The 28000-nt window shown below is 41.7% G+C and overlaps 1 protein-coding gene across 1 annotated transcript; it reads right to left on the bottom strand.

The window, feature by feature from the left end:
- On the bottom strand, positions 1-27987 carry akap11 (A kinase (PRKA) anchor protein 11). The gene is given in 13 exon segments (XM_042334015.1): positions 1-3163; positions 3776-3936; positions 4813-4856; positions 6218-6301; positions 10217-10375; positions 11381-13008; positions 13011-16324; positions 17509-17773; positions 18105-18239; positions 18826-18882; positions 19715-19825; positions 20358-20464; positions 27893-27987. Coding segments are annotated over 12 exon segments (6171 nt in total). The 5' UTR covers positions 20415-20464; positions 27893-27987; the 3' UTR covers positions 1-3007.
- Between the last annotated feature and the right edge of the window lie 13 nt (positions 27988-28000).

Raw genomic sequence — 28000 nt, 5'->3', positions numbered from 1 at the left:
AGGATCTCAAAGCACTCCACATAGCTTTTTTGTAAAGTGCAGTAACTGAGTATTTGTATACGAATGTGGCAGCGAATTTGGACACAGCAATGTCCTACTAACAGCCATGTTTAACTAAGGAATTGTAACCAGAATACAGGGAGAAACTCCCTTTTATTTTCAAATAGTGCTATGGGATGTTTAACGTCCTTACGAATAGTGCTTGGTTTGTTTCACCTGAAAGACGACACCTCCAACAATGCAGCACTCCGCCAGACATGCACTACTGTGTGAGCCTACACAGTAGTGCAAAGTCCCGATGTGGGATCTGAACTCACAACCTTCTTACATAGAGGCGAGAGTGTTACCAACTAGCCCAAGCGGACACCTATTTTGGAGGAAAAGATTAATGAACTTTTGCAACACAATCAAGGACTTTGTTTCTCATCTCAAACTGTCTGAAAAAATAAAGTCTCTGGATATCGAGCAACATTTTCTTTATAGGCAACATTTTTAACTTCTTTGAATTTCATCTGGAAGATAGAGGGCCCTCCATCAATTGCTGGAATGGGTCTCGTTCATTTATATTTTGATCATTTATCTTTCCATAAAACAGTAAAACCAGATTTCACCAGGAACAGAGATTTCAATTCAGCCTGTAATATGATCATCACTGTAGCTTTCCAACATTATCAGGGTGCTGATGAAAGTATACAAAACATTGGTGGAAATTTTGTTTCTATTTAACCTGACAGGAGATACGTAGCAACATATCTCCCCCATTTCAAGATCTACCAGTTCCAGGTCGCTAATTAAAATACCAGGAATGTCAAATATAATACTTCAAAAATATCAACAACAGATGTGTGGTTATACAGCTAATAATGTGGCTCACTGATACATTCCTTTTTTTCTAACTTTTTTGCTATTTGGGTTCTTTTATGGTCAGCTGGGTTTCAGACCAATGCAGGAACCCATCACCATGCTTAAGAAGCATCCTGATACTTGCCAAATTAATGTACGACAATAATAAAGGGTTGCAATTTTAACCTGTGGGTCACTTGGATGGAACTGAACGGTTGAGAGTTTCTTATTTTAATTAAACAATGTCTCCTGTAATACTTGTGGCTACTTCTCAGACCAGCACAGAAATGCTAGTCAAAAGCATTTTAACAAACTTGCCAGAAATACATATCTCAGTAAATGTTATAACGAGGTGATTAAATCCAATGCAAAGATAAATGCTCATTTATATTAACCCATGAGCAGTGATAAGCTGCAATTTTCCTGGCAATTGAGGGCACCTGCAGGAGATGGTGTCATTTGCACCCACTGCTCCAGGATTAAGGTGCAAGTGCAGTTCAATACCACTCTTCTCTATTCCTAGATGCTCCAATGGATGGCCCAAGAACTTTCCTGGTTTCGATTGTTCAATGTTTTTAAAGGACCAGTCAAGTGGAAGCGTAGAACTCTGAAATTGGGTGTGTTTTTTTTAAAAAATGGGTCTGAGGCCCTGATATGAAGCAGGAAGTGTAAAGCACCACATCTCTATATTCAATCAGGAAAATAAGTTTAAGATCTTAATGTAATGTTGTTTCAATATGCATCTCCTTTATCTGTTTGAAATTCCTGGCATTTTAAAAGTAGACCTGTTAAGTGAGGCTTCCAAGCACAATTCTGCCTGCGAGATTTTACCATACTAATGGCATTAGGGTAACTTAGGTAGCTCCAAAATTATCAAACTTTTTGTAAATCAGTAACAGAGACTGCAAGAGTTATTGCATGGAACCCAGATGTCTCTGAAATAAACCACCACATACATAAAACACAGTCTAAAGAACATGTTGAATTCGACAACTTGATACAGTACTTTGAACCTTAATGATCTGGCAGGGTGCTTGAGCACAAGCTGAATGTTAAATAAAGCATTCCCACAGTCCGAGAACACAAACCTTGACAGGCTTTGCCAGGCTTTCGTGTTTGCCTGCTGACATATCAGCACCGATACTACACCAATGATGAGCACAAGTGGCTATATAGTTATGAAGATACTGATATGTATTTTTATAAGAAAAACTTTAACACACATCAATAAAGCTGCACAACATCAGCAAAGCTAGGATTTTAGTGCGCCTTAACCTCATATGTGTATATGGTTACAGTTTACATAATAAAGGAAACAGTTAAGTGGAGTTGAAAGGAGTGGACATTGTACAGTGGTCCTGGCTCACTTCATCTAGTTAAGCATCCATCACCCAAATTTTTGAAGGTGGCGATTTGTGCATTACTATACTTGCACCAAAATGTTCCAAGTCTCAAACTTTCATATTTGATCTTAGTGAGTGACTGTGGGCAGATTAATCCAATTTGGGACAGGTGGCTGCATCACAGACTAGCCCAATCCTGTGCAAAATGTGTTTCCTTTATAAAAAAAACAGCTAAGATTGTAAAGAGACTTTTTTTTAAAAAAGTGTAATCTCATAACTTCCTTTGATGTTGTCACTTCAAGTTTTAATTTCACTACAGACTGAGCTTTTCCATAAGATTTAGTATGAAGGAACGATGCCAATCTGACCAGAAACAAGTCTGAAGTGACAGCACTCTTTAAACGCCAAACAGGAGGCTATGTGAGCAAGGTTCAAAAGCAATATTGTTCAAATGAGTTCAAGGCTCCAAACCAATTCCCTTCCCAACTATGTTTTCCTGCGGGGAAGAGGAGGGGTAAAAGAGAAATTACAATGGATGCATTGCCAACCTCCCTCACGTACACACACTAAAGCGTTAATTTAACCTTTAGCCCATTGAATTTCATAGGTTTATTTCTTCTTGTGTATAATTTGGGATCTGTAATCTGTCCTTTTATTGTACATTACTGTGTACTTTTTAACCAATAAGCCTTCTGTAAGTATAGAACCCAGCTTACGATTCTGGATTTAAAAACCTGCACATTTCTTAATATTTTGCCATGTTGGAGCTCATGATCCTTCTCACAGTGGGGTCAAGTGCTATTCATTTATGGGTGAGTGATTTAGGTATTCTCCAGGAGCCAGTCAAATAGAGGCTTGTGTATGAAGGGAGCTCCAGCACCTCTTGGCTCCTTCATTTCACAGTACTTCACTACTTCCTGAAGCAGATCACAAACCTTCCAGTCCTTCTCTTTCGCTCTTCTTACCACTGCGAGAAACTGCAAAAATAACACTCATCAGGATTACAACTAGCCTCTCCTGACACTCAAATGTCTGTGAGGAATACACGTTACTGTGGGGTCATAATGCTGAGGTTGGAAATAAGGACACAATAATGCCATTAAAGACTACACCTTACTTTAAGGTTATAAAAATATTTTTGTAATTTTATCACTACTTACGTGAAATAAATTATAAGGAACACAACATTTGTTTCTTTTCCTCCCCTGAAGATGTTTTGAATAATAAATCATAATCCTTGCATTTGATATAGCGCTTTTCACGTCTTCTAGACGTCTCAAAGCGCTTCACAGAATATACTGTAAAGTGAATTGACTGTATATTTGTGGGCAAAGCACGGAAGTCAATTGCGTACAGCAGTGTCACACAAAGTCGTGGATTAAAGTACCAAATTATTATTGTTTTTTTTCATGAGGGATTATTATCAGGAGTGTGGAGTAAGGAAACTTGTCCAAGGTTTCACCCTGTCGGGCATCGAACCCAGGTATCTCGCTTGCGAGGCGAGTACTGAGCTACAGGACTCATTTTTCAAATGCCAGATAACAAATCCCTTTGTGACTATTTCCACACCCATTCAGTTCCATACTCACATGCGACAGCTCATTTTCAAACGATTCCTTAAAGTGGACCAAAGACAACTGAAACTGCGAGGCTGCTATCCACTGCAACACTGTTCTTAACTGAGCATCGAGACTCGAGACATCTAGGTCAACGTTCAGAATCAATAATGTTTCTATAATACCCATCAACCCTACAAGGTATAAAACAAAGTATGGTTAAAAAAGGCACTAACAAAAAGTTGTTCATCAGCAAAAAGGCAAGAGATGTCAGTGAAAAGTCCAATCTGCAGAGAACCTAATCTAAGTAACAAAAAAACCTCTCAACTCTCAACTTTCCTTTAAATCCCAGATCCATGCCTTGACCCATTCTGCCTTTCCTCAATTCCGCCACACTGCCTGCCTCCTCCACTACCTCTCCACTTGGGTCAACAAGACCCTTATCTTTGCTTTTATCATGTCTAGGCTGACAATGCCAACTCTCTACTCTCCAGACTTCCCAAATCTTCTCTCCACAAGATGCAGATGATTCAGAACTCTGCAGCTCATGTCCTCTCCCGCTTCTGGCTCCCTGAGCCTATCACCCCCCATCCTTGCTTGGGGCTACTAGCTCCCCATCCCCAGAGGATCCAGTTCAAGATCCTCCTCCTCATCATTTTTAAAGCCCCCCCTCTCTGTGAACCTTCTAAAATCCTACCAATCCACCTGCTCCCTCTGCTCGAGGCACAGGCCTGCTTCACATCCCTGCCTACCCCACCTTTCTGCCTCCATTCTGGAACTGTCCTTTTCCCATACCCCTTCCCCTGCCTACTTTAAGGTGTCTCAAGACCTTCCGCTTTGACAGTTCCTTTGGTCATTTTCCCACCTCCACCCTCATTGCACCCCTCCCAAATCCAACTCCCAGCCCAGGTATAAACCCTTGACTGTCCAGCAACTTGGGAAGTCCCCCTGATGTGAAAGGCGCTAGAGAAATAAGATTTGTTGCCGTTGTGATTTTCTGAATGAGTTAAGCATGCAGGAGACTTTGGTGCAATGATTTGTAAAGTAAGTTGAATGTGTTGATGCGGTACCTTCAGAGTCTTCTTTTTGTTCCTCTTTATCTTCAGCCCCATCACTGGAATTAGGGATAGAAATGGTCTATTTAGCAGTTACACTGCAGGTGGACAACCAGTCATTAAGTGCAAGCAAGACGGCAATGGTCAGATTTAGGAATACAAATTCAAAATAAAACTGATTGTTTAAAAAAGCAGTGGTTGAGTCGAGTGAAAGCAGTGAGCACACAGTAACATGCAATTACAATTAGCAAGTTTTAAGAGCCTTTACTACTTCTCATGTTATGTCACATTTAATAGCTCCAACTGCCTATTCTATTCAAATTTGATGCCATAAATGTTTGTGTTATACAAACGTCAGAAAACATGTATTGAACTGTCTAAAATATTGATAGTGAGCTACTATAGCAAGTTTAAACAAAACTAAAATCACATGCTTAGGAATGCAACAACTTGCATTTATATGGAGTAGTGGAATTTATATAGCTCCATTGACACAGGATAATGTTTCAGAGGGCTTTATGCAGAGCTGTAAGTAAAATAAATATACTGTTCATTCCATCATCTGCAGAATCATTATGCACACTATAGAGTCTCAATTCAAAGTCGTTGCAAATAGAAGACTTTTATTGCATTGGTCAGGACTGGATTCAATCCTCAAAGGGTTGAAAGGTGGATTCATCTCCATCTGACACTTCAGGTTAATTAATTGGATTTATTCTTCAGACTTTAGAATTATTTGTCGAAGCTGGTGAAACCTTTAGCTCTGCAATTCCTCATTACTTTTTAAAAAGAAAATCTGAAGTTTATACTAAATTAATAATAATCCTTGCATTTGATATAGCGCCTTATCACGTCTTCGAAACGTCTCAAAGTGTTTCACAGAACATACTGTAAAGTGAATTGACTGCGTATTTTGTGGGTGAAACAAAATAACAGGGATGCGCTTGCTTCATTTTACTCTTTTGAACCTTCAACAAGACGAGGCATGTCATTACTGAGGAATGTAATTTTGTTCCACTTTGCACTTTACTAACAGAACACAAGTATCTAAGTGGTATTTGTGCCTTTCTCCTCACATCCACCACTACACAAGAGTCATTCAATATGAAATCCCATGAGAAGTATGCTGTTGCGTCTTACAGAGAATTTAGTGGAAAAAAAAGACATTTTATAGATTAATTGATGCATGCACTAAGAAAAAAACTAAAATCTTTACTTTGGTCTGCAATATTGAGACCTTGATTTTTAAAAACAAACGTAAGCAAAATTTACATGTATTTATGATCAGATCTAACTATTGGTCTTTCATTGCAGACACATAGCACTAAGCACTTTGCCTCCTAAGCCATACTTCCATGCAGCAAATAAAGCTTCCTAACCCAAACTACTGTAGATTTCAGGAATCCTGAACTAGACCAACCTGTCTGATGGTGGAAAGGATATATTCTCCTCATATATATCTCCTTCTAAACCCAGACTGCTCCAGCTACTGCTGTTACCATTACTGCCAGAAAGGAAAAGAAAGGCAGTGGATGTTGAGTAACTGACAGTAGCTTCCCATTATCTGCCCCATCCCAACCTTGGTCAAACTGCATGTGAGCAGCATATCCAGACAGACATGGTGCACTTACTATTAACAGGCTTCATATCACATGCAATTCAAATGTTTTCATCTGTGTCACACATGCAAAACTAGGAAACATTTTCAGAGCAGACAAGTACTTCTGTGCTCTCGACATCATGTGTTCAGCAACTGTGTGTCTGACAGGTATAATGCCATCATTTATTTAATGTTTGTCAATATTATCCTTCTTTGTCTTTCATTAACCTTTTTTTTTCAAATTTCAAAGGTGGAGATTTTTTGAAACAGCAGGAGGACAGTAAGGGCAGCACTGGCACATAATGCATTAATAAGGTAGATCAAAGCAACAATAAGATGCTAGACATAGAATGCCATTTAGACAGAAGAGATTTGTTATTTTTAATTCTCTACAAGGAATCCAGACTAAATGGATTTTGCATTTAATGGCAAACATAGAGGTAATAGTACAAATTACTTTTTTTTAAAAAACAATCATTAGTAAACTATACTTCCTGACAAAATGTACACACAGTGGTATAATAGAATAAACACACCACACTTTATCAGATATAAACAACTAAGCCTTAAGCATTGAATGTCTGTTTCATGTTACATTTACACATATTAACCTTCTAGTTCAGTCATGTGCAGAAATGCTGCTGACAAGCTTAAATCTGAAATGCTGTACTCTGTCCAGTGCCTTGGGAAGTCCTCCCGATGTGAAAGGCGCTATACAAATGTAATAATAATAATAATCCTTGCATTTGATATAGTGCTTTTCACGTCTTCTAGACGTCCCAAAGCGCTTCACAGAATAGACTGTAAAGTGAATTGACCATATATTTGTGGGCGAAACGGGGCAGCCAATTGCGCACAGCAATGTCCCACAAACAGTCGTAGATTGAAAATGACCAATTTTAATAATAATAATCCTTGCATTTGATATAGCGCTTTTCACGTCAGGAGGACGTCCCAAAGCGCTTCACAGAATATACTGTAAAGTGAATTGACTGTATATTTGTGGGCGAACGCGGCAGCCAATTGCGCACAGCAATGTCCCACAAACAGTCGTAGATTGAAAATGACCAATTTATTATTGTTTTTTTTTGGTTTTGGAGGGATTATTATTAGGCTCTGTGTGGAGTAAGGAAACTTGCCCAAGGTTTCGCCCTCTGCCTGGAATTGAACTCAGGTCTCTCGCTTGCAAATCTTGTTGTTGTAGTAAACGTGGAAGAAATCTTTTGAATGAACACGTAATTCTAATGTTATAGATCAGTGTGGTCCAACTGGTGGCCCGTGGGCTGCATTCAGCCCCGCAAGTGATTTTATCCGGCCCGGGGGTTGATTGTAACCAGCCCGACACCATTTCCACATTCTAACTTCCACTCCCTCCCTGGTGAATTCCTCTCGCTGGCAGCGTGAAGAGCCGGGCGGTTGGGAGGACGCAGAGCGGAGAGAGTAAATAATTCTGGCCATAGCAGCAGTCTGTCAGGAAGGCAAGCGAACTCTAACCAACCAACCGCTGGCTCCTGCCGCTGCAGATTGTGATTGCCACACGACTGGGCAAGAGGGGGGGGCGGGAGAGAGGGGGGGGCGGGAGAGAGGGGGGGCGGGAGAGAGGGGTGGACGAGAGAGAGGGGGGCGGGAGAGAGAGAGCGGGGGGGTGGGGGTGGGAGAGAGAAAGGGGCGCGGGAGAGATATTGCTTATATTGAACAAAAGATTGCTTATGTGGCCCAACGACCTTTCTCAAATTGGGAATCCGGCCCACAGCAGCCAAAAGGTTGACCACCCTGTTGTAGATACATCGTATCTCTGGAGCCTCTCCTGCTGACATGCAGATTGGGGGCAAAATTCTGGGTCAATTTCAATTCGTGCTTTTTAAACTTTCTGGAAATTAAATAGACCACAAAATGTCAATTGGCCTCAATGCCCAAGGGTTAAGGAGGGCGGGAGGATTTCCAACCATTGATATTTATCCAGAGAACCCTGTTGGAAAGTGTACAAGTGCTGGGTGCCATGTATAGGCAGGATCAGACCCCACTGGGATGCCCCCTGTGAATGAATAGCCAGCCAGCACTCACAGTCAAGGCTCCCACCTGAACAACGGTCACTTGGGAGGTTCAGGAGCTTATCTGGTGCCTCTGTGAACCATGCCCTAGTATTGTAGAAAGAGGAAATATGTGTCTTAAGGAAAGAAGGAGAAAAATCTGAGAGAAGCAAAATTGCAAATGGTGGGACACAGAGCAGAATATTTCCTGCTCAAGATTGATGTTTATTAGAATGCAGTTTTAAAATAAAAACCCCAAAGTAACATTAAAAATGCAATTAGCGACTATTTTATTGACACGCACAGGATTCATATTTAAAGGAAAAATATTCAAGCTTTGCAGTTTCCACAATATTTACCCTTTTAAATGCTTCCTTTTCAAAATAAATTCATTTTAAATGGCACTATACAATGGATATTAAACATCTGTAAGCAGGTATTGAATAAATGAGTTTTAAATAAAACAAACTACTTAATGACCAAAACTAGTTTGAGAACAAACTCTGTTTTTTGTCAACACTTAATTTCTTGAGTGCACAAATTTCTTACCTTACATTGATTGAACACTGAAAATGCTAAAAGGGAGTCAGATGAGACAGTTCAAGTATCTACATTAGGAGAATACTAACAGATTTGGTAATACCACCACCACATTTGCATGTTCGAATCTTACCCAAAGGCATACAGATAAGCTACAAATTCCAGTAAATATTCAAATAGATGTTTTAAATACTCCGACTAGGAAGGTAAACACTCTTGTATTTAAATTCACTTTCTGACCTGTTTTAAACATAACCTAGTAAATTCCATTGATGACAAGTTCAAAATAAAGACGGCATAAATATAGCTAGTAGCAGATCTAAAAGGGAGTTTAAGAGGAAATCATTACCCAGAGGATGTAAAAATATGGAACTCACTGCTGGAAGCTGTAGTTGAAGCAAAAAGCATCAATGTATTTAAAAAGGAAATTTGAGACATACATGAGGGAAAAGCAAATAGAAAGGGTGGAGGAAAAGGGAATAGGAGGTGCAAGTTCGTGTGTGGCATAAACTCAGGTGAAGCCAGTGTGTCCGGCTCATTTCACAAACAACAACGATACTTCATGAGCAGATGATAGGGTGGGGTTTAGGAGGATGAGATCTATTGGGCCAAAAAGCTTTCTTCATTCAAACTTGTGATTTTGACCACCTCAGTTCTTAGGAATAGAAACTTGTATACCATGCCTCTCATAACTAAGCCTTTTTCATCCCAGGTACTAACCTGGTGAAACGCTGCTGAACTCCCTTCCCAAGGCTGCATACACAAAACAGAGCACAACACTCCAAATGTGGTCTGATCATTGCTCCATATAAATGGAGCAGCATTTCTATGTCGCTAGACCACTTGTCATAAAACTCAGCATTCCTTTAGATTTTTTGATTGGTTATTGGGTATTAGAATTCTTTTTAAAATCTAATTTGAAGTAGATTTTCAAATCCCTGCATTTATTTACCCTCATAAATAGCCCCATCTAGAGCGTGTTCCCATCCTCCACTTTTGCATCCACAGTATACCACCTTATGTTTATTTTGTGTATTGAACTCCATCTGCTATAGCTCCACCCACTCATATCAATGATAAAGAATTTTTCTTTAGATGTGAATTATTCATTGGTGTTATGGATCCAGATTGGTCACTAATTATAAGCAAAGCTAGATAGGACTCTAGTTGATATTTAAAGCAGTTCACGTCACATCATAAAACATTAATTGTGCTTTATAAAAATAACATTTAGTGAGTTCACAATTACCTGTCACTGAGGTGCAGGAAGCTGCTGGTTTCATCTGGGTGTTCGTCTTCAAAACTCAGGTTAGACCAGCTCCCAGTACTGTCATCACCAACACTGAGGCTGAGCTGCTGGCTAGTTGTGGCCGAATCAGCAGAGCACAATCCGTCTTTAAGACCACCACTATACACAGACAATGCAAAAACTTCATTACCTTCATCAACAAAAATCAATGTATCAAACTTCCTTGCACATCAATGAATTGCATCTACAATTTTTCAAATAACTATTGATCAGTTTAGTTCACCTATAAAATATATACAGTGACTATACTGTACTTGCCAGACTGCAAGCTATTCGGCAAGCAATGGCAAGCTGTGTGGTTTTAGCTAGTTAGACTCAAGCATTACCCCAACGCACACTCTGGGGTCCCCAAGTCTTGGCGCTTGCCAACTTGTGCCTAATACTTTGCAGAATTAGGTCAGCACGATGTGTCCCTCCAGGGAGAGAGTGCGCATTCCGTTCCAACAATCTATCTCTGGGATTTCCATACATAGGTGGGAAACGTGGAAATTTCAGGTTGGTTTGGATACTCTTAAGCATAGTGATGGTATCATATGTCTGATACCCGACTGGCAAAAAAAATGATTATCAGTGAATTCACTGAAGTTTCAGAATAGAGCATATTTAAATGTGCCGTAGATTGCTAGAATTTAATCTAAATTAGGACCCAGGTTTCTCAAATTTTGAAGAATATACTTACATATCCAGGCCACAGTGGTACAAATGATGAAGGTTTTAAAGAATTTAAAGATACCTGCTTACCATTTAAAGTGTAGAAGATTACGGTTTATAAAAAAATTAAAACATACATCAAAATGCACAATGCTTGGGTGAAAATAAAGCCACCTTGGTCCACCCCCTCCCGAATCAAATCCCAGCTCAGATGTAAACCCTCGACTATGACAGGGCCTTAGGCCGTCTTCACGATGTGAATACCGCTATTTGACTGCAGTTTGTTGTTGCTGTTTTTGACTGTGACAACTTGATCCACAGATTTCTTAAAAGTAATGTTTCCCCGGACGATGTTCCCAAAAGGATGACATGAATATCCTAATTAGCCCGCGGTGAGTAGAGTGAAAGAATTCTACCAAACATAAAATGATGGAAAGGCCAATGTTGGTTTACCTTATGATGGACTGGCTGGCATTTATCATGGCTGAAGTAATTATTTCTGCAGCAAGACTTTCAGTGAAGCTTATTCCATCATGTCCAATACCACTATCTGCTGCCAAGCTTGTATTGCTGAGCTCTCGTTTGGCTTTTTCAATAGCTGCTGAGATCATATTGTCTACAAAATATCCTCTCTGTTCCCCGTCAATGTGGATCCGAGGTATATCCAGCTGACACGCCACTGGTGATCTCTGACAAAGGTGCTCTGGTCTTGGTCGCACGATTGGTTTAACAGAATATTTGTCGTGCCACTGTGATCGTACTGTGTTTTTGTTCAGCAGCCCAGTAGTCTGGATTCTATTAGTGCAACATCTTGATCCATTGTCTGTTAAAGATGATTGTAAAACCATTTCTGACAATGTTTCGGCATATGCCAAACAATCTTTCTGTCTGTTGTTTTCCTCGGCTTCAGTGGCATTCAACTCGTAAGCGGGATTGACCACTTTCCCATCATAATGTTGCAGTGACCGATGCATATCCTCACAGTTATAGCCGTAATCATTCAAACTTCCTGTACTATGGTACAGTTTGTTTCTCTGGATGATGGGTTGAATTGAACAAGTCCATGTCTTTTTAATAAGATCTTCAGCCATTTGTTCTAGCTGCAACCTCTTGTACAGACAAGAATCTGTAAGGGATTTGGGTAACCCATGAGCTACAGTCGTTGTTTGTAATTTCTGCGTGACTTCATAGGTAATATTTTGTGCAACCGATTCTGCAAACCTTAATAGATCTACCGAGTCGCATCTGATCATTCTTTGATCACTGCTTCCTCTGCTTTGATCCGGATCATGATTTTGCTCCCTGGTCAGAAATTTAAAAAGCTCTTTAGCTGTATTCTCACCTCTGAATTGCTGGGACAAGAGTAATCGCCTCTTATACTTTTGCTTAATTCGCCTGGCTGCTTGTTCCAGACCTGCTTTTACAGTCCTACATGCAAGCCTGTTAGCATAGTGATCCAATATTAACTCACCATTTCCACCCTCTCGACTAATCATTCTTATGATGTATTCTGCATATTCATCAGTCACACTCTCACAGCTTGAATGCTTAGACAATAACCCAGTGGTATTATGACTTTGGGGTACGTGAAGTACGGATTCCATAAGCTCATGCGACCACTGGTCTGCCACAACATTTAGTTTTTCCTTCCCACCATTTTCCTGATCCCCGTAGCTGGACTCATTACTTTCAGTTTGCCAATAATCTTTGAATTTTCTCTTCTTATACTTTATGGAACCGATCATTTTTTTGGCATCTCGAATGACTTCCCCTGCCACCTTGCCTGCGTAACTCCACAAAGGGTTAACAACTTCGTCTGAAAGTTCTCTTTCTGTTAGTGTTGAAGGGGAAATGGCTTTAGCATGGAACTCGCTCCGAACTCCTGATTTCCAGAGTTTGTTGGGGGAGATCCTAAAATGCTTTGTATCACCATCACATTTGCCAGTATCTTCCAAGCAAATTGCAGCTATTTCGGTTGCCATTGAAACTATGCTGGACGCCAATTGACTCGCATATTGTAGAGTGCTTCTTTCAATACCTAACCTCAACTCTTCTTTTTCCAGAACTTTTGCTTTTGCTCTCAAGTTGGAGTGTGTTGGACGTAAGATTCAGCTTTTCCCGCAAACAGATCAAAGTTTCCATCCTCGTCATCATTGCTCAGAACTTCCTCAGACAAAGACCTCATCAGTTGCAGCACAAATTCTGCTTTCTCCTCCGTGTCCTGAGTCAGCTGTGCCAAACATGGAACCGAGTGCCTCCGCGGGGTGGATGGTGGCGTTACTGGCAGGAACTCTTTAGCCAGCTCTCCTTTCAGTTGTCTGGTAAAATTCTTTATATTATTCTCATGGCAAGAATGCTGAGGCTGATGTGGGGTTGGCGGTGGCGTGCCAGGAGACCTGCTTGAGCATCTTTTGCTGCCGATTAAGTCTTCCTCTGAAAATAAATTATCCTTGTTAAGTTTGATCCTTGGCTTGCCAAGCAATCCTGCTCCTATCCCTAAAGTCGCACTTTCTTGGTTATACTCTTGAATCTCTACTGTTGGGTTGCCAGGAGTTGTAATTGAGACTTCACTTTGAAGTTGTTCAGTCAATGACTTCAGAGTATCTGCAAGCTCAGGACCGCCCAGACCTTCGGTACTTTCCGTACCTAAATTCTTTCGAGTGATCGTAGGACTAGGTGGCGGAGTACATGGAGGAAACTCTTCTGCTAAATGACCCTTAAGTTCTTGGGCAAAGCACCTGGGAATAGTCAAACGTTTGAAGGCAGTAGAGTCAGCAGGTGAGACCGGAGGTGTTCTCAGCAGATCTGGTGACTGAGAAAACGCACCTTTCCGTCCATCACATGGAATTAGTCTTCCAACTGATAACGCTTCTTGACATTCTTCAAATTCACCAATTCTCTGGTGCATTCCTCTGGCATTTTCTAAGGCATCGGCCTGTAAATCTGCCCCATACATTACATGAGATGCAGCCTCTTGGTTTTTGATACCCATTGTTGTCACTTTAAACACTGAATTATTTACAATTGTTTCCGCTAACACCTCAGCAAATTGGTTTTCAGGAATTTCTTTGTTGCCAGACACACAGCTGGTAGATGGTATAACAAGTATTTTTCTATTCAGTTTTGCAGCAACATCTCCTGTGGTATTCTGTAGTTTTGATGGAGTAACCAGGTCAAAAGAATGATTTACTACCAGATCAACCATTTCTCCTGAGAAACTGCAGCTAGGTATTTCCCAGTTTGGGAGTTCTGCAGCAGCAATTGCACAGATGTCCTCACCTTTGCCTTGCTTTGGTTTGCAGTCAGTGTCACTAGCCTCAGTGCACAAAAATATGTTTTCAGGGGAAACATGTCCACTGCAGGGTGTGTGCCATTCAGGACCCATTGGCTGGTTCACATACCTCATCCGCAACACTTCCTCAGCTGTTTTACTCATGAAACACGATCCGCCAAGTTCAATACTTGCAGTTTTCGTTTCTGATGGTCCACGGGGACAATATGATTTCTGACAGCAATCTGACGAATTCCAAATGCAAGAAAGCGCTTTTCCAGCAAGGGGAACAGATATACAACTCACAATACCAGAAAGACAAAGTAAACCTTTTTCCATAGTGAACCCCTTCTCTGTCAAATGCACATCGTCAAAAGTATTTTGCATCCCGTTCCGTGAAAGATGTCCTTCAGGGTTTCTAAAGAACGCCCTTTCCCGAACACTGACCTGCTCGCTCGAATTATGCAATGCCTGTGCTACAGTTTCTCCACCAACATCTTTTATATTATCCAAAGAAATGCTAATAGCTGCTTGAGTCATAAATGTAACATCCACTTGAGACAGTTCAATAAAGGCTTCCTGCAGGACTGATTCAGACAAATCCGTAGCATATGAATACACAACCTTCTCTTCAACATCAAAGGACCGATCTGTGGCTGCTGTAGGTGTTGTTGGGTGCGAGAACTGACAAACTTCCATGATTCCCTCAAAGACCAGTTCCTCTGCAAGATCTGTTGCAAATCTTGCTACCGCATTGTTAAAAATTTGTTTCTTTACAAGCTCCAACTCTTTCATGGCTCCTGTAATTGCTTCACCCACCAAATAGTTAGCTAAATTATTGACAGCACTCTCCTTCAGTGAAAACGCTCGGCGAACTCCTATCTCCTGAAAAGCCATTTGGATCACAGAAGATGTCAGTCGAGTAGCCAGGTGGTAAAGTGCACTGGTGCATGAAGAAACACCTTTTTGTAGATCTTTAAAGGCATTTCCAATACTTTTTTCAACTACTTCTGTAGCAAGTCTCTGAATGCCATTCTTTAATGTATTTGAACCTGCCTGTTTATCAGAAATAACCACAGGTACTTCAGAATTAGGGGTTTCAGCGAAAGTCATCTCTTTAGCAAGTCCCACTCTGCTTGTCAACTGTGCAGCATGACGGCATTCATCTATTTTACTCTCAAAATCTGCAGGATGCGGATAGCTGAAAACAGAATTAAGAATATCATCGGAAATATTGTCAGCGTAATCAGAATAGGTATTAAAAAGCCCTCCAAGATTCCGTGGTTTACTGTCTGTATCCATTCTCCCCAAACACTCTGAATTACCTAATGGGCTGAATGCAGACGAATGGATTGGACTGAACAATGGGCTACTCTCTTCTCCAGAGACATTCATTGGTCGAGGAGAGTCAGGGACATCAGACAGACTCTTGTAGGGTGATTCTGGCTTTCGAGGTGTAGGCTTCTTTACATCAGCAGGTAAGGTTGGATGGTCAAACTTATGTGGATTCATAGCAGCAGCTGCTGTAGTGCATCGTTTTAGTGTAAAGTCTGAAGTCAGCTTTTCTCCGAACTTCATTTTCGGAGATGGATTTCCAGAACTAGACTCTACTTTCCGTTTGGCAGATGTATTCACTAAGATTTGGTCCAGCTCATCAAACTGGTCAAAGCTATCGAAAAATTCACTTACTTCTGAATCAGAATCCTCAATGTCATCTTTAAGTATTGGGAGTTTGGGTATTTCCAGTGTTGCTTTCAGACTCTTCTGGTACCCTTCCTCATCCAAGAAAATTATTGGACTCGGGCTTGAACATTCGGAATCTTCAGACTCAGTTGGAGAGATACTAGGTACATATTCCTGCTTGACGTCTGATCTTTGCACAGAAGGGTTGCACACTATGTAAAAACTTCTTTGCTTTCTGGAGTCTGAACTTGTTGTAACAGAACTTTTAACAAAAGATGAAGCTTCTGGGCGTACAGTATTAGTGAGTAAAGGAGGAAGAGATTTTCTGGAGGCTTGGGTTGTAGGGGAGCATAAAGGAAGCAACTCAGGACAAGCGGGTAGTTGGAGTGGGAAGGTTTGCGAAGCCACGTCTCGCTGGTACTTGGTAATACTGGGGCTCAGTCCTGTGGTTTGCAAACAGGGAGAAAACATTTCTGGTTTAAAATTGGTGCCATTCCTAGGACTGTAATTATGCACAATGCAAAGATTTTAGTGGGATACATTTTAGATATTAAGAGTTCTTAATGCCACATAACAAAGGCACACTACACATAATGTTCAGTGTTGTCTTTGTTATGTGGCTATAATAGTGTAAACAATTACACTGAAACAGACCATTCAAAATATACAGTCAATTCACTTTACAGTATATTCTGTGAAGCGCTTTGAGACGTCTCAGATGTGATAAGGCGCTATATCAAATGCAAGGCTATTATATTATTATTCATCCCAGCATTTATACTCCACAGGAGCTTCCACCCCTCCTAATTCCCTCTCCTATACCCCTCCTTTCCCAGTTATTTTTATTTTAGTGACAGGGATACACTGATTAATTCTCAATAGCTTTGAATTACTTGGATCTAAAGTTCTTTCATGCTAATTACTTGTGATAAAGTACCCAGTGCATTGAATGAAGAATATGCTGTAAAGTGAATTGACTGTATATTTGTGGGTGAAACGCGGCAGCCAATAGTGCACAGCAGCGTCCCCAAACAGTCGTAGACTGAAAATGACCAATTTATTGTTTTGTTTTGGAGGGATTATTATTAGGCGTGTTGAGTAAGGAAACTTGCCCAAGGTTTCGCCCTGCCTGGAATTAAACCCAGGTGTCTCGCTTGCAAGGCGAGTGCTCTAACCACTGAGCTACAGGACTCCTAAATGTAATTTGTTGTTGTCCATCTCTTAGCCCACTCCTTACTCACCCCCTCCACTTGGCTAAATCAGGTTTGCTGCACCTCCCCTCCCATCCCCACAATAGTGGCCAAGCCTTCAGGTTTGATGCCCCTAACTTACGGAACTCCCTCTCTGTCATTAAATCTTGTTTTCAAACCTACATACTCCACCATATCAGTGGGTCACTTCTCTCTTCCTCCCTCCCCCTTTCAGAATTCAACCCAGTCTTCTATAATGTTATTCAATCTGAAGGGCATATAGAAATGCAAGTTGTTGTGAAAATCAGTATATGTACAGAAGGATGGATCTTTATAAGGATCCTCATGAAGCATAAATGAATCAGTTTCTAATTTAATAGATAATCTGAGGGCTTTCACCCTGGTACCATGCTGATAGTGCTTTTGGCAGTACTGACCAGTGTTCCCATGTGTGGTCCCTACTTCTTCTTCTTCTAAATGCTCAAAAGCAGTCACAAAGTCATCTTCTATGGAAGACACCGACTGGTTAGTGTCATCGTCCTCTGTGTGATATACATCCGTTTGGTATTTCTGTGCTGAATGAACATCTAATGAAGATTTTATTCCTATTGTGTATTTGCTTAGCATGGAGAATACAGGAGAATCAGTGCAGCTCCACAATGCAGGATACCTAACCACACATACCACTTCCGATGGGGAATGCTGTAAGACAGAAAAATAAACATTAATATAAGATTTAGAGAAATCACGTTGTAAAAAAAAAATCCCTCAATAATTGTGAACAGTACAATAAGAGCTTTGAAGAGGTTATTTTCAACTACAAACTGAATGGATTTGCACTGACTATATTGATACATAGGGTGCAAAGCGCTCTGTTCTTGCAAACCAAATTCACAAGGTGATCTCAGCAGTCCTGAACTGCTTCAAAATAATTAATCTTACCAGATTAATCAGTGTATTGACCTAATGTGCTGAAACTTTCTGAACAAATGGCAGTAAATAAAACAGTTTCAACTTTGAAATAGTGGTGCACCTGGAATGCAGTATTCTCTTTTAGTTTGGAGTGTTTCTTCAAATCTGTCAAAAGAGCAATTTCAGTGTTCTTTAGGCTGTAGAGCTGCAGTGAGCTTAGTAAACTAGGAAGCTCAGGGGAAATAGTAGTCAGTGTCTGTAAAACAGAATCATAAGAAACAGTATGAGTCAAGCTACTGGACTATGCTTCCAATTAAGCCATTCAACAACATGCACTTAAATAGCCTTACACATAGGAAAATATCACATCGTAAAAATCATCAGTGTAGATTCGATGGGCCTAATGGGCTTGTGTGCACTGCAACATTCTATTCTAATGATAGTGAAGAGACTTTCTAAATCAGTACACAGCCACCATTAGTCTTTTTCGAGATACAGGATGAACAGTACTATACAATTAATTATACATGCAAGTGCCAAGCTAAAATAGCAAGGCAATTGGAGCAAGAGGTAGGAACTTGGTGAAGGCTGCAGTGAAACACTAACAGCAAAAATAATTATTTGCTTATCTGCATCAGTGTCCAACATACAAGTGGGCAACTGATTTACTTTAAGCTACAGGCTTTATCCCTATTCACCAGATCAGATTTTGCGAGAATTTTTCCAATTTCTGGTGAACTTTCAAAGTGAAATGGAATTTGTGGACAAGTAGATGCCAAAATGTGTGTACAAATGGACAGTGCAATTTGTGGACAGTAATTTACTGGACGATAATCATTTACCTGGATTTCTGCAGCATTTGCATCTTCTTTCACACTGGAAAGCCCCACAAAAGTGACCTAGTAATATGAAATGTAATGTGAGTTATAATCAAACAGCTTCATACAAATAGAAAATATACTTTCCAAAAGAACTTCACACATTTACTTCACTCTTTTGTTTTAAAAAAGAAAATCCTCTGAACATCAAAACTGTTGGACGTATTATACGCTTTTTGGGGTAATAAACCCCTAAATAAAAATTGGACACACAATCCATGACTGTTTGTGGGACACTGCTGTGCATAATTAGCTGCCGCATTTCACTCACAAAATACAGTCAATTCACTTTATAGTATATCCTGTGAAGCGCTTTGAGACGTCTCAACAACGTGATAAGGTACAATATCAAATCCAAGGATTACTATTCACTATTATTATACACCTAGATGTATTACAGATATGAACAAGAAACAATACTATAATACAAAATCTGAGCGATACAATCAAGTGTATCATGAGTACAATGGTGTAAATGTATGCTACCATCCAAATGGCCTGCTCAGGTAAACGATGATTATTCTGATTCAATGGTAAAGCAGATTTTTGACTTAATCTCAAGAGGTTCAGCATACCTCAACACATTCATACCAATATTTCCTGACTGCCTCTATTCTAGTCCTTTAGCAACATTAAAAGATTAGAGACTGCCATCACCAAAATTAAAAACAAGAAGAGAATTATTTTCCTGAAATACTTTCAACTTTCAGTTTCTCAATTTAAGAAAAAGCCTATACATGTACAAACGCGTGAGGCTTTCTAGCGTGTCATTATTTTGTAGGCGAAAGCTCTGTGCAAAAGCTCTGTGACCAAACACACTGCTATATTTAAACAAGAAATTTTGCTCACAAACCAGAGTTAAATTTTCATCTTCTCTCCAAAACAGGCCGGCTGTTACACAGCATAGGGGCGTCTTACTCTGCAGCAAGGACCTCATTGAAATTTGCTGCTGGTGACTCAGCATCTAAACAAATAGGAATGTGATACAACACTTCATTTCTATTGTGCAAAAAAGGAAATTTAGAAGGTTAATCCTAAACTTAATCCAGCGACAGCACTACCTTCGATGCAGTGTGCTGCTGGAGTGGGGGGAGAGAAGGGCTTCAGTCAGGAGGGACTGAAGGCAACAGGGTCACAAGTCCAGAATTTGCAAAATACTGAATATCAGACAAATTAAGATGTAGCATCATGAAGAGCCTTGAAGGATTTTTGGGCTGTCAAGACTCCTAAGAAATGGTCAGGGCTCATTTAACATCTGATATATTGAACAACATGAGTCAGGAACAACATGGAACAACCTGGTTCCTTCAGTTCTTTCCACTTTAGTGGATCTAAGGGTTAACCATGTAAATGTCCACAAAAATAATGTAATTATTATTATTACAAAAATAAAGCAGGATAAGATAGAAAAAGATGAAAAAAAGGTAGGAGAAATGCAGCAAATTAAAATTAACTGTTTATTTGGACTATCTATAACATCTATTCATTCTCTTTACCTCCTTTTTTAGGGATGCTCTGGGTTTTGAACGACCACTTCTCATCCTGTTGTCCATGGTGTACGATGACCCTCAGGAACTGCCAGAGGTAATCAGCCTAGAGACTACTGCATACATAGGGAAAACACAGGAAGTAAAACAGGTTATGAACAGGCTAGTAAATCTAACATTTTACCCATATAAGACAGTCAATCCACTTTACTGTATATCCTGTGAAGCGTTTGACATTTCAACAAATTGATAAGGTGAGTGCAAGGATTATTATTATAACTTGTGTCTATATAACCCCATTTGTACAAGTTTGCATAATGTCTAACAGCGCTAAAATCTGAGAAAAGATCATTGTGACAAAAAACGTGCTGGCAAATTCTCCATTAAAAAAAAGAAAAAAAACTATTGACTTCCACTGGATGCAAGCAAGAAATGGTTAAGAGAAAAATACTTTATTAATTGCCATGCATGTAAAAATACTGGCGAGGACAACTATAACACTTCAAATCTGTGACGTGTCAGAAACATAAGAAAAAGAGAGTTGCTCACATGCCAACTGCTTCCAAGGTTACCAGTTACTGATTTTAATCCAAGTTTATTACAAGGGAAGTGCCGGAAATCTCGTAATAAGATTAACGAAGAGAAGAACTGGAAGGTCGGATACTCTGAATACTTACCCTAGATGTCTTATTATTTAATTTATGACTTAAACAAGTACTGTACTTATTGTTAAAGCATTGAGGTGACCCATTCTGCACACAATATTCTTTGACCCAGCCAAGGTCTCGTACAAATGCATCATTACATACTTGCTGGTATGTTCTATGGCTCAGGATATAAAACCGAGGACTTTTTTGGCTTTATCTACCTGCTACTACAAATGACTGGTTTATTGCACATCATGATCCTTCTGCTCTTCTACTCCATTTTAAATGTTACCTCTCCAGGTGCATTTCCTTTCCTTATTCTTACTACTGCTGCTACAATGAGAAAATGGAGAAGAAGCACTTTGAAGTATTCTGACGATGTTATAGGCACATCAAATGCAAGGACTTTCAGAGTCTGAGTATTAAAAAATTAGACCCAACTTTTGTTACATTTCATTATTCAAAATATCTACATGGATGCAAGGATGTGCCGTTAGATGCAACATCACGCTGAAAATACCAAATAAGTAACAGAATTGAGAACGTGACTTGTGCATTAGATTATCCCTTGGTTTCATATTCCATCTGAATACAATGATGCTCGTGGGGTAGCAAAGAACAACACTGTGCAGTTTCCCTATCCGGTCAATGAATCTGGCTAAAAGGTGCTCATAGGCGTGGATCCAAGTGCAGGAATCAGTATCAGGGATGGAATAGGAGGAGGAATACAATGCCAGAGGAGAAATGTTCCAATTCCCCGCTCCTTGCCCGGCTCCCTGGGATCCCCATCTCCCAGAAGATCGAGTTCAAGTTCACAAAATTAAAATTTCTGATGACTAGACCTGTCTAATGGGCAGCCCCTCCTCTTCCTACTTTGACAAGTTAGATGCGTCAGAGGTTGACTACGTCTATGATGTGACCATGTCATTCATTACCTTTCTAGCCTCTTATAGGCTGAAAACATGAAAGTTTGATTTTTAGGGTAAAATAGAATGTGAAAATAAGTAGTTAAATAATAGATTTTTGAACAAAAAAAGGAAACAACAGTAAGACAGAATTATAGTAATTCCATTTTTTTTAAAGATTTAATTGAAATTGCACTGTACTTTATGTAGCTGATACCAGGCAGTAAACTTTAGCAGCATTACTTTACTGTTTTGTGGTGCAAATGTGTTGCGTGTCGATTTTATAATAATCTTTGCATTTGATATAGCACTTTTCACGTCTTCTAGACATCTCAAAGCACTTCACAGAATATAAAGTGAATTGACTGTATATTTGTGGGCGAAACAATTTTAAATGTAATTGCAAAAGGTGTCAAATCCCTTATAATATAGTACTCTAGTCACAGGTCTAGTGTCATTCCCCTCTCTATGAGCTGACCTGTACTATGTTTCAACTCATGCCAACCTTACAGCAATAAAGCTGCTCAAATATCCAGAGCAGCTTTATTGCTGTAATTAATGCCTGCATCCCTATTTGTAACTGACTCCCAGGTCTAGGGTTTATATGTATGAAGATTCAATACAGGAACCAGGAGGTAGCGTGATTTACACAAGCCACCAGTTAAGGCTACAAGATAAGAGTATTTTAGTTAATTTGTAGACCACAGTATAGAAAATATATTACACCCATCGAGAGGATAGAGGAGAATCACTTGGATGATATGAGGGATTAGGCATTATATTTATGTGGACAGGTTTGTAAAGATGGGTTATTTTCGCTGGAGCAGAGACTATTAAGGGGAGATCCAATAAAGGTTCTACTTAGGAACGGCTACATTGTTTGTGGCTGTCTTTCAGATGAGATATTAAATTGATATCTGATCTGCCTGTTCAGGTAGACGTTATAGATCTTATGAAACTACTCGAAAAGAGAAGCTGCCCTGGGCACGATAAAAATGGGCATTAACTGTAATGACTATCAATGCAAACCGGCCACTACATTGTCTGCAAATAGAGTCACTACAATTGGCAATGTTTACCTGTGAAACTCTTGGATAAATTCACTTACAACAATGTGCCAAGACAACTAGTCGGTGTGCCCAACTAGTTGGGTATTCTATTTACACCACGCTTCACATTTAATCTTTTAACCATAAGGATTTCCCACAAGACTCAGAAAATGGTCACTGATCAGTCAAGTTTGCCTCTGAATGCTGTGTTATTGATTGAAAAGCTGTGACAGCCGGTTTCTGCCTACAGTGTTGCCATCAAGATAATTTGAGGTCTACTGAAAATCCCAGAATATGCATCAAATGGGAAATACTGTATTGATAGAAACTAAGCATGTTAATTCAAATTAAACAGCCTCTTTACACCCTTTCAGACTGATTTCCCCTTCTCAAAATTTAGAAAAATCCAGACAGTCTTCCAGTCACATCCCAAGTCAGTCAGACAACTTCACAATGAGAACATCTCATAACTAGTTCTCAACAACTCCATTCCCCCAACCTGCTATGAACCAAATGCCCTCATGGTAGTACTCTGTGGACTATGTCTCAAATCTAGATAGTGGGACAGACAATCCCACAACTCCTCTCCTAAGCAAGCACTGGCACAATAGATCACAATACAATTTACACTGTAAATTGCACAGAGTCAAAACACTTTGGCAGCTTGCAGTTGAATATATAATGTATAAAACACTGACCCTTCCCAACCCTGGAGTTGCAAATTTACTTCCTTGCCTGTGATTACATCATGGAACGCATGACTTTAATGTTGCGCTGACCTTTCTGTTGATTTATGACTACAGATTTCTTGGAATCAGAATACGTTTCTTCACCCACAAGGGTGGTGAAAATATGGACTGCATTGCCCCAGAAGACCATAGATGCAGCAACAATTGGGATGTTAAAGAGTGAGGCAGAAAGATACTTGGTAAGTAAGGTATCAAGGAATATAATGAAAACACAAGGAAATAAATTTTAAAGATTTGCCATTATCTAAAAACAAATGCCAGGAAAGTGGTGGGTGATCCACTCCTGGTTCTTTCAAACTTATTTACATTGAACATTACATTGAGGCAAAGGTCATAAACAAGCAGAATAACCATGGCCTTGTGTATACAATACTGTAAATAAGAGCACTGCTTCCACCTTTGCAGGAGTTTGAAATGTTGACAGAGGCAAGTTGAAGCAGCAGAGAATGAAGTTGGAGGAAATAAATCACTGACCAGCCTCAAATGCTGCCTCCTTTCTCCCCCCACCCCCCCACGTGCCATGCTCAGTCTCTCAGAGCCATACACAGTAAAATGTTCTTCTTCTTTCCATGTTGGTTAGGTCCTCTAAATATCACAGTGCAGCATCAAATATTTGCACCACTTCCCTTATGCGAAATTGTGCTAGTATTAACTATCAGCTCCTCACTGCTCTCACTTCTCTTTTCAACTGCTTTAATTCAGATAGCACTAATGATTTCTGTATTTTTTAATAATCAGTATCCTGTCAACTGCGAACTGACAAACTGATCTAATAATAATCCTTGTATTTTACATAGTACCTATAACATTTAAATATCTGCACATGAAACTGCTATCAAACATAGTCACTATATTTAAAATAAATGCAGCTTAGGCAGTTTATGTACAGCAGGGTCCCACAAACAGCATCTCAAAGAGCTTCACAAGATTTATTGTGAAGTGTAGTAACTGTATTTGTAAGGGAACAAAATAGCTAATTAAAATGAATACCGAATTATATCTGGGGATTGTTGGCCAGGACACTGGGAGAAACTCCTCTTTCGAATAGTGCAATGGGATCTTCAATGCCCTCTCAATAGGGAGATTAGACCTTGGTTTGATGTTTCATCTGAAGGGTCGCTCCTCTGACATCCCCAGCATTGAACTGGAGTGTCAACCTAGAACTGTGACCTCAAAATACGGACATGTATACCTTGACCCTACAACCATAGGTGAGAGTGCTACCAACAACCAGGCTGATCATTGTCCAAGTTCTTAGTTTTTCATCATTTCTCCCTTCAACCAAAGGCAATGATTATTGCCTGAATATCAGTAACAAAACAGTACCCTGGCTAAATGTCCATCTTCAGGGATGAATTTGCACACCAAATGTCAGCAGACTATTCAAACATGGGGAGCATCACAGTGAGCCCTATTCTGCTTTTAACTATCACCACCACATATACAATTTCCATCAGGAAGACAAAGATACAAATCAAAAGGGAGAATACTGGGAGATTTCTACCTTCCTAAGCCCAGAGGTGTTGAGGCTAAATATAGCATTCTACTGTTACCCAACTGTGACCAAATAACACAATCAATCTGTAACCTTCTGATCCATGTGGCTTAGTGCTGACATTTGTAATCAAACAGTGATTTAGGTAACATTCAATCTAATAGATTTCTATGGACTGTACATAATCAAAGGCATCAAAATGGAAACTAAAAATGTACTGCACAAGAGGTACACCAGCGTTCTTAATAGAGTTATCCGCTTAGTCCCATTCAAATGCCATTTACCCTTACCCTATATTTCTCCTTTTTGATTATTTATCTAATTCCCACTTAATTCATTTTTTAAAAAAATGTTTACACACAAAATGAAAACCTGTCACTCCAAATAACTTAAGCCATGATTAAAGGAGTAAAAGAACACTCAATCACCACCCTTCTGTCCAGGAGAGATCAATACTTCTACACAAACCCTCCCCTGAAGATCAGTCAATGTTCACACATCCTATCTAGCAATCTTTCAATACTCTCCACGTACGATCTATTAATTTCCAACGCCACTCCCAGAATCTATGAATCTCCTCCCCTCGGGTCCCAGGATCTGTCAATCTTCACATCCCCTCCCCAGAAATCTATCACTCATCCCTTCTCCCGCGATCTGTCACTCACTTCGCCCACAAAATATGTACAGTCAATTCACTTTACAGTATATTCTTTGAAGCACTTTGAGACGTCCCTAAGATGTGATAAGGCGTGATATCAAATACAAGGATTATTATTATCTCATCCTCCCCGTCCCAGGATCTATCACTGATCCCCCCCCGTCCCAGGGTCTATCACTGATCCCCCCCCCCCCCCCGTCCCAGGGTCTATCACTGATCCCCCCCGTCTCAGGGTATATCACTGATCCCCGCCCCCCCCATCCCAGGATCTATCACTGAACCCCCCCTGTCCCAGGATCTATCACTGATCCCCCCCCTGTCCCAGGATGTATCACTGATCCCCCCCCGTCCGAGGGTCTATCACTGATCCCCCCGTCCCAGGGTCTATCACTGATCCCCCCCCCCCCGTCCCAGGGTCTATCACTGATCCCCCCCCCCCCGTCCCAGGGTCTATAACTGATCCCCCCCCCCGTCCCAGGGTCTATCACTGATCCCCCCCCCCCTGTCCCAGGATCTATCACTGATCCCCCCCCGTCCCGGGGTCTATCACTGATCCCCCTCTGTCCCAGGGTCTATCACTGACTCCCACCCCACCCCCGTCCCAGGGTCTATCACTGATCCCCCCCCCCCCGTCCCAGGGTCTATCACTGATCCCCCCCCCCCCGTCCCAGGGTCTATCATCTATCACTGATCCCCCCCCGTCCCAGGATCTATCACTGATCCCCCCCGTCCCGGGGTCTATCATTGATCCCCCCTCTGTCCCAGGGTCTATCACTGACTCCCACCCCACCCAGCCCCCCGTCCCAGGGTCTATCACGGACCCCCCCCCCCCATCCCAGGGTCTATCACTGACTCCCACCCACCCCTCTCCCCCTGTCCCAGGATGTATCACTGATCCCCCCCCATGTCCCAGGGACTATCACTGATCCCCCCCTGTCCCAGGATCTATCACTGACTCCCACCCCCCCTGTCCCAGGATCTATCAATGTCCTCATAATGTTTCTATATCCCCGGCCTAGAATCACGGGGATCGGCCGTGTTAGGTGTCTCCTATGTCGGTGCTCAGCCCGGGATCTCTCCCACCTGTCCCGGGGTCTCTCACACACTTACCCAGGCCCGGGGGTCTCTCACACACTTACCCAGGCCCGGGGGTCTCTCACACACTTACCCAGGCCCGGGGGTGGGTCTCACACACTTACCCAGGCCCGAGGGTGGGTCTCACACACTTACCCAGGCCCGGGGGTCTCTCACACACTTACCCAGGCCCGGGGGTCTCTCACACACTTACCCAGGCCCGAGGGTGGGTCTCACACACTTACCCAGGCCCGGGGTTGGGTCTCACACACTTACCCAGGCCCGGGGGTCTCTCACACACTTACCCAGGCCCGGGGGTCTCTCACACTTACCCAGGCCCGGGGGTCTCTCACACTTACCCAGGCCCGGGGGTCTCTCACACACATACCCAGACCCGGGGTGGGGTGGGGGGGTTGGGCTCACACACATACCCAGGCCCGGGGGTGGGGGGGGTGGGGGCTCACACACATACCCAGGCCCGGGGTGGGGTGGGGGGGGTCTCACACACATACCCAGGCCCGGGGCGGGGTGGGGGGTTGGGCTCACACACATACCCAGGCCCGGGGTGGGGTGGGGGGGGGGTCTCACACACATACCCAGGCCCGGGGCGGGGGTGGGGGGGTTGGGCTCACACACATACCCAGGCCCGGGGCGGGGTGGGGGGTTGGGCTCACACACATACCCAGGCCCGGGGTGGGGTGGGGGGGGTTGGGCTCACACACATACCCAGGCCCGGGGCGGGGTGGGGGGGGGTTGGGGCCTCACACACATACCCAGGCCCGGGGTGGGGTGGGTTGGGGCTCACACACATACCAGGCCCCGGGGTGGGGGGGGGTTGGGCTCACACACATACCCAGGCCCGGGGCGGGGGGGTCTCACACACATACCCAGGCCCGGGGTGGGGGGGTTCTCACACACATACCCAGGCCCGGGGCGGGGTGGGGGGGGGTTGGGCTCACACACATACCCGGGTCCGGGGTCTCTCTCGGCCTCTGATCCGCTTCATGTTATTTTTCCCTGTGATGTACTCCAGGCCTCTCAATCCAGCACCGCCAAATCGAGCGGCGGCGGCGGC

This window comes from Callorhinchus milii, unplaced genomic scaffold (genome assembly GCF_018977255.1).
Source record: "Callorhinchus milii isolate IMCB2004 unplaced genomic scaffold, IMCB_Cmil_1.0 Scaffold4, whole genome shotgun sequence".
Taxonomy (NCBI): domain Eukaryota; kingdom Metazoa; phylum Chordata; class Chondrichthyes; order Chimaeriformes; family Callorhinchidae; genus Callorhinchus; species Callorhinchus milii.
This window is presented reverse-complemented; position numbering and strand designations above follow the sequence as displayed.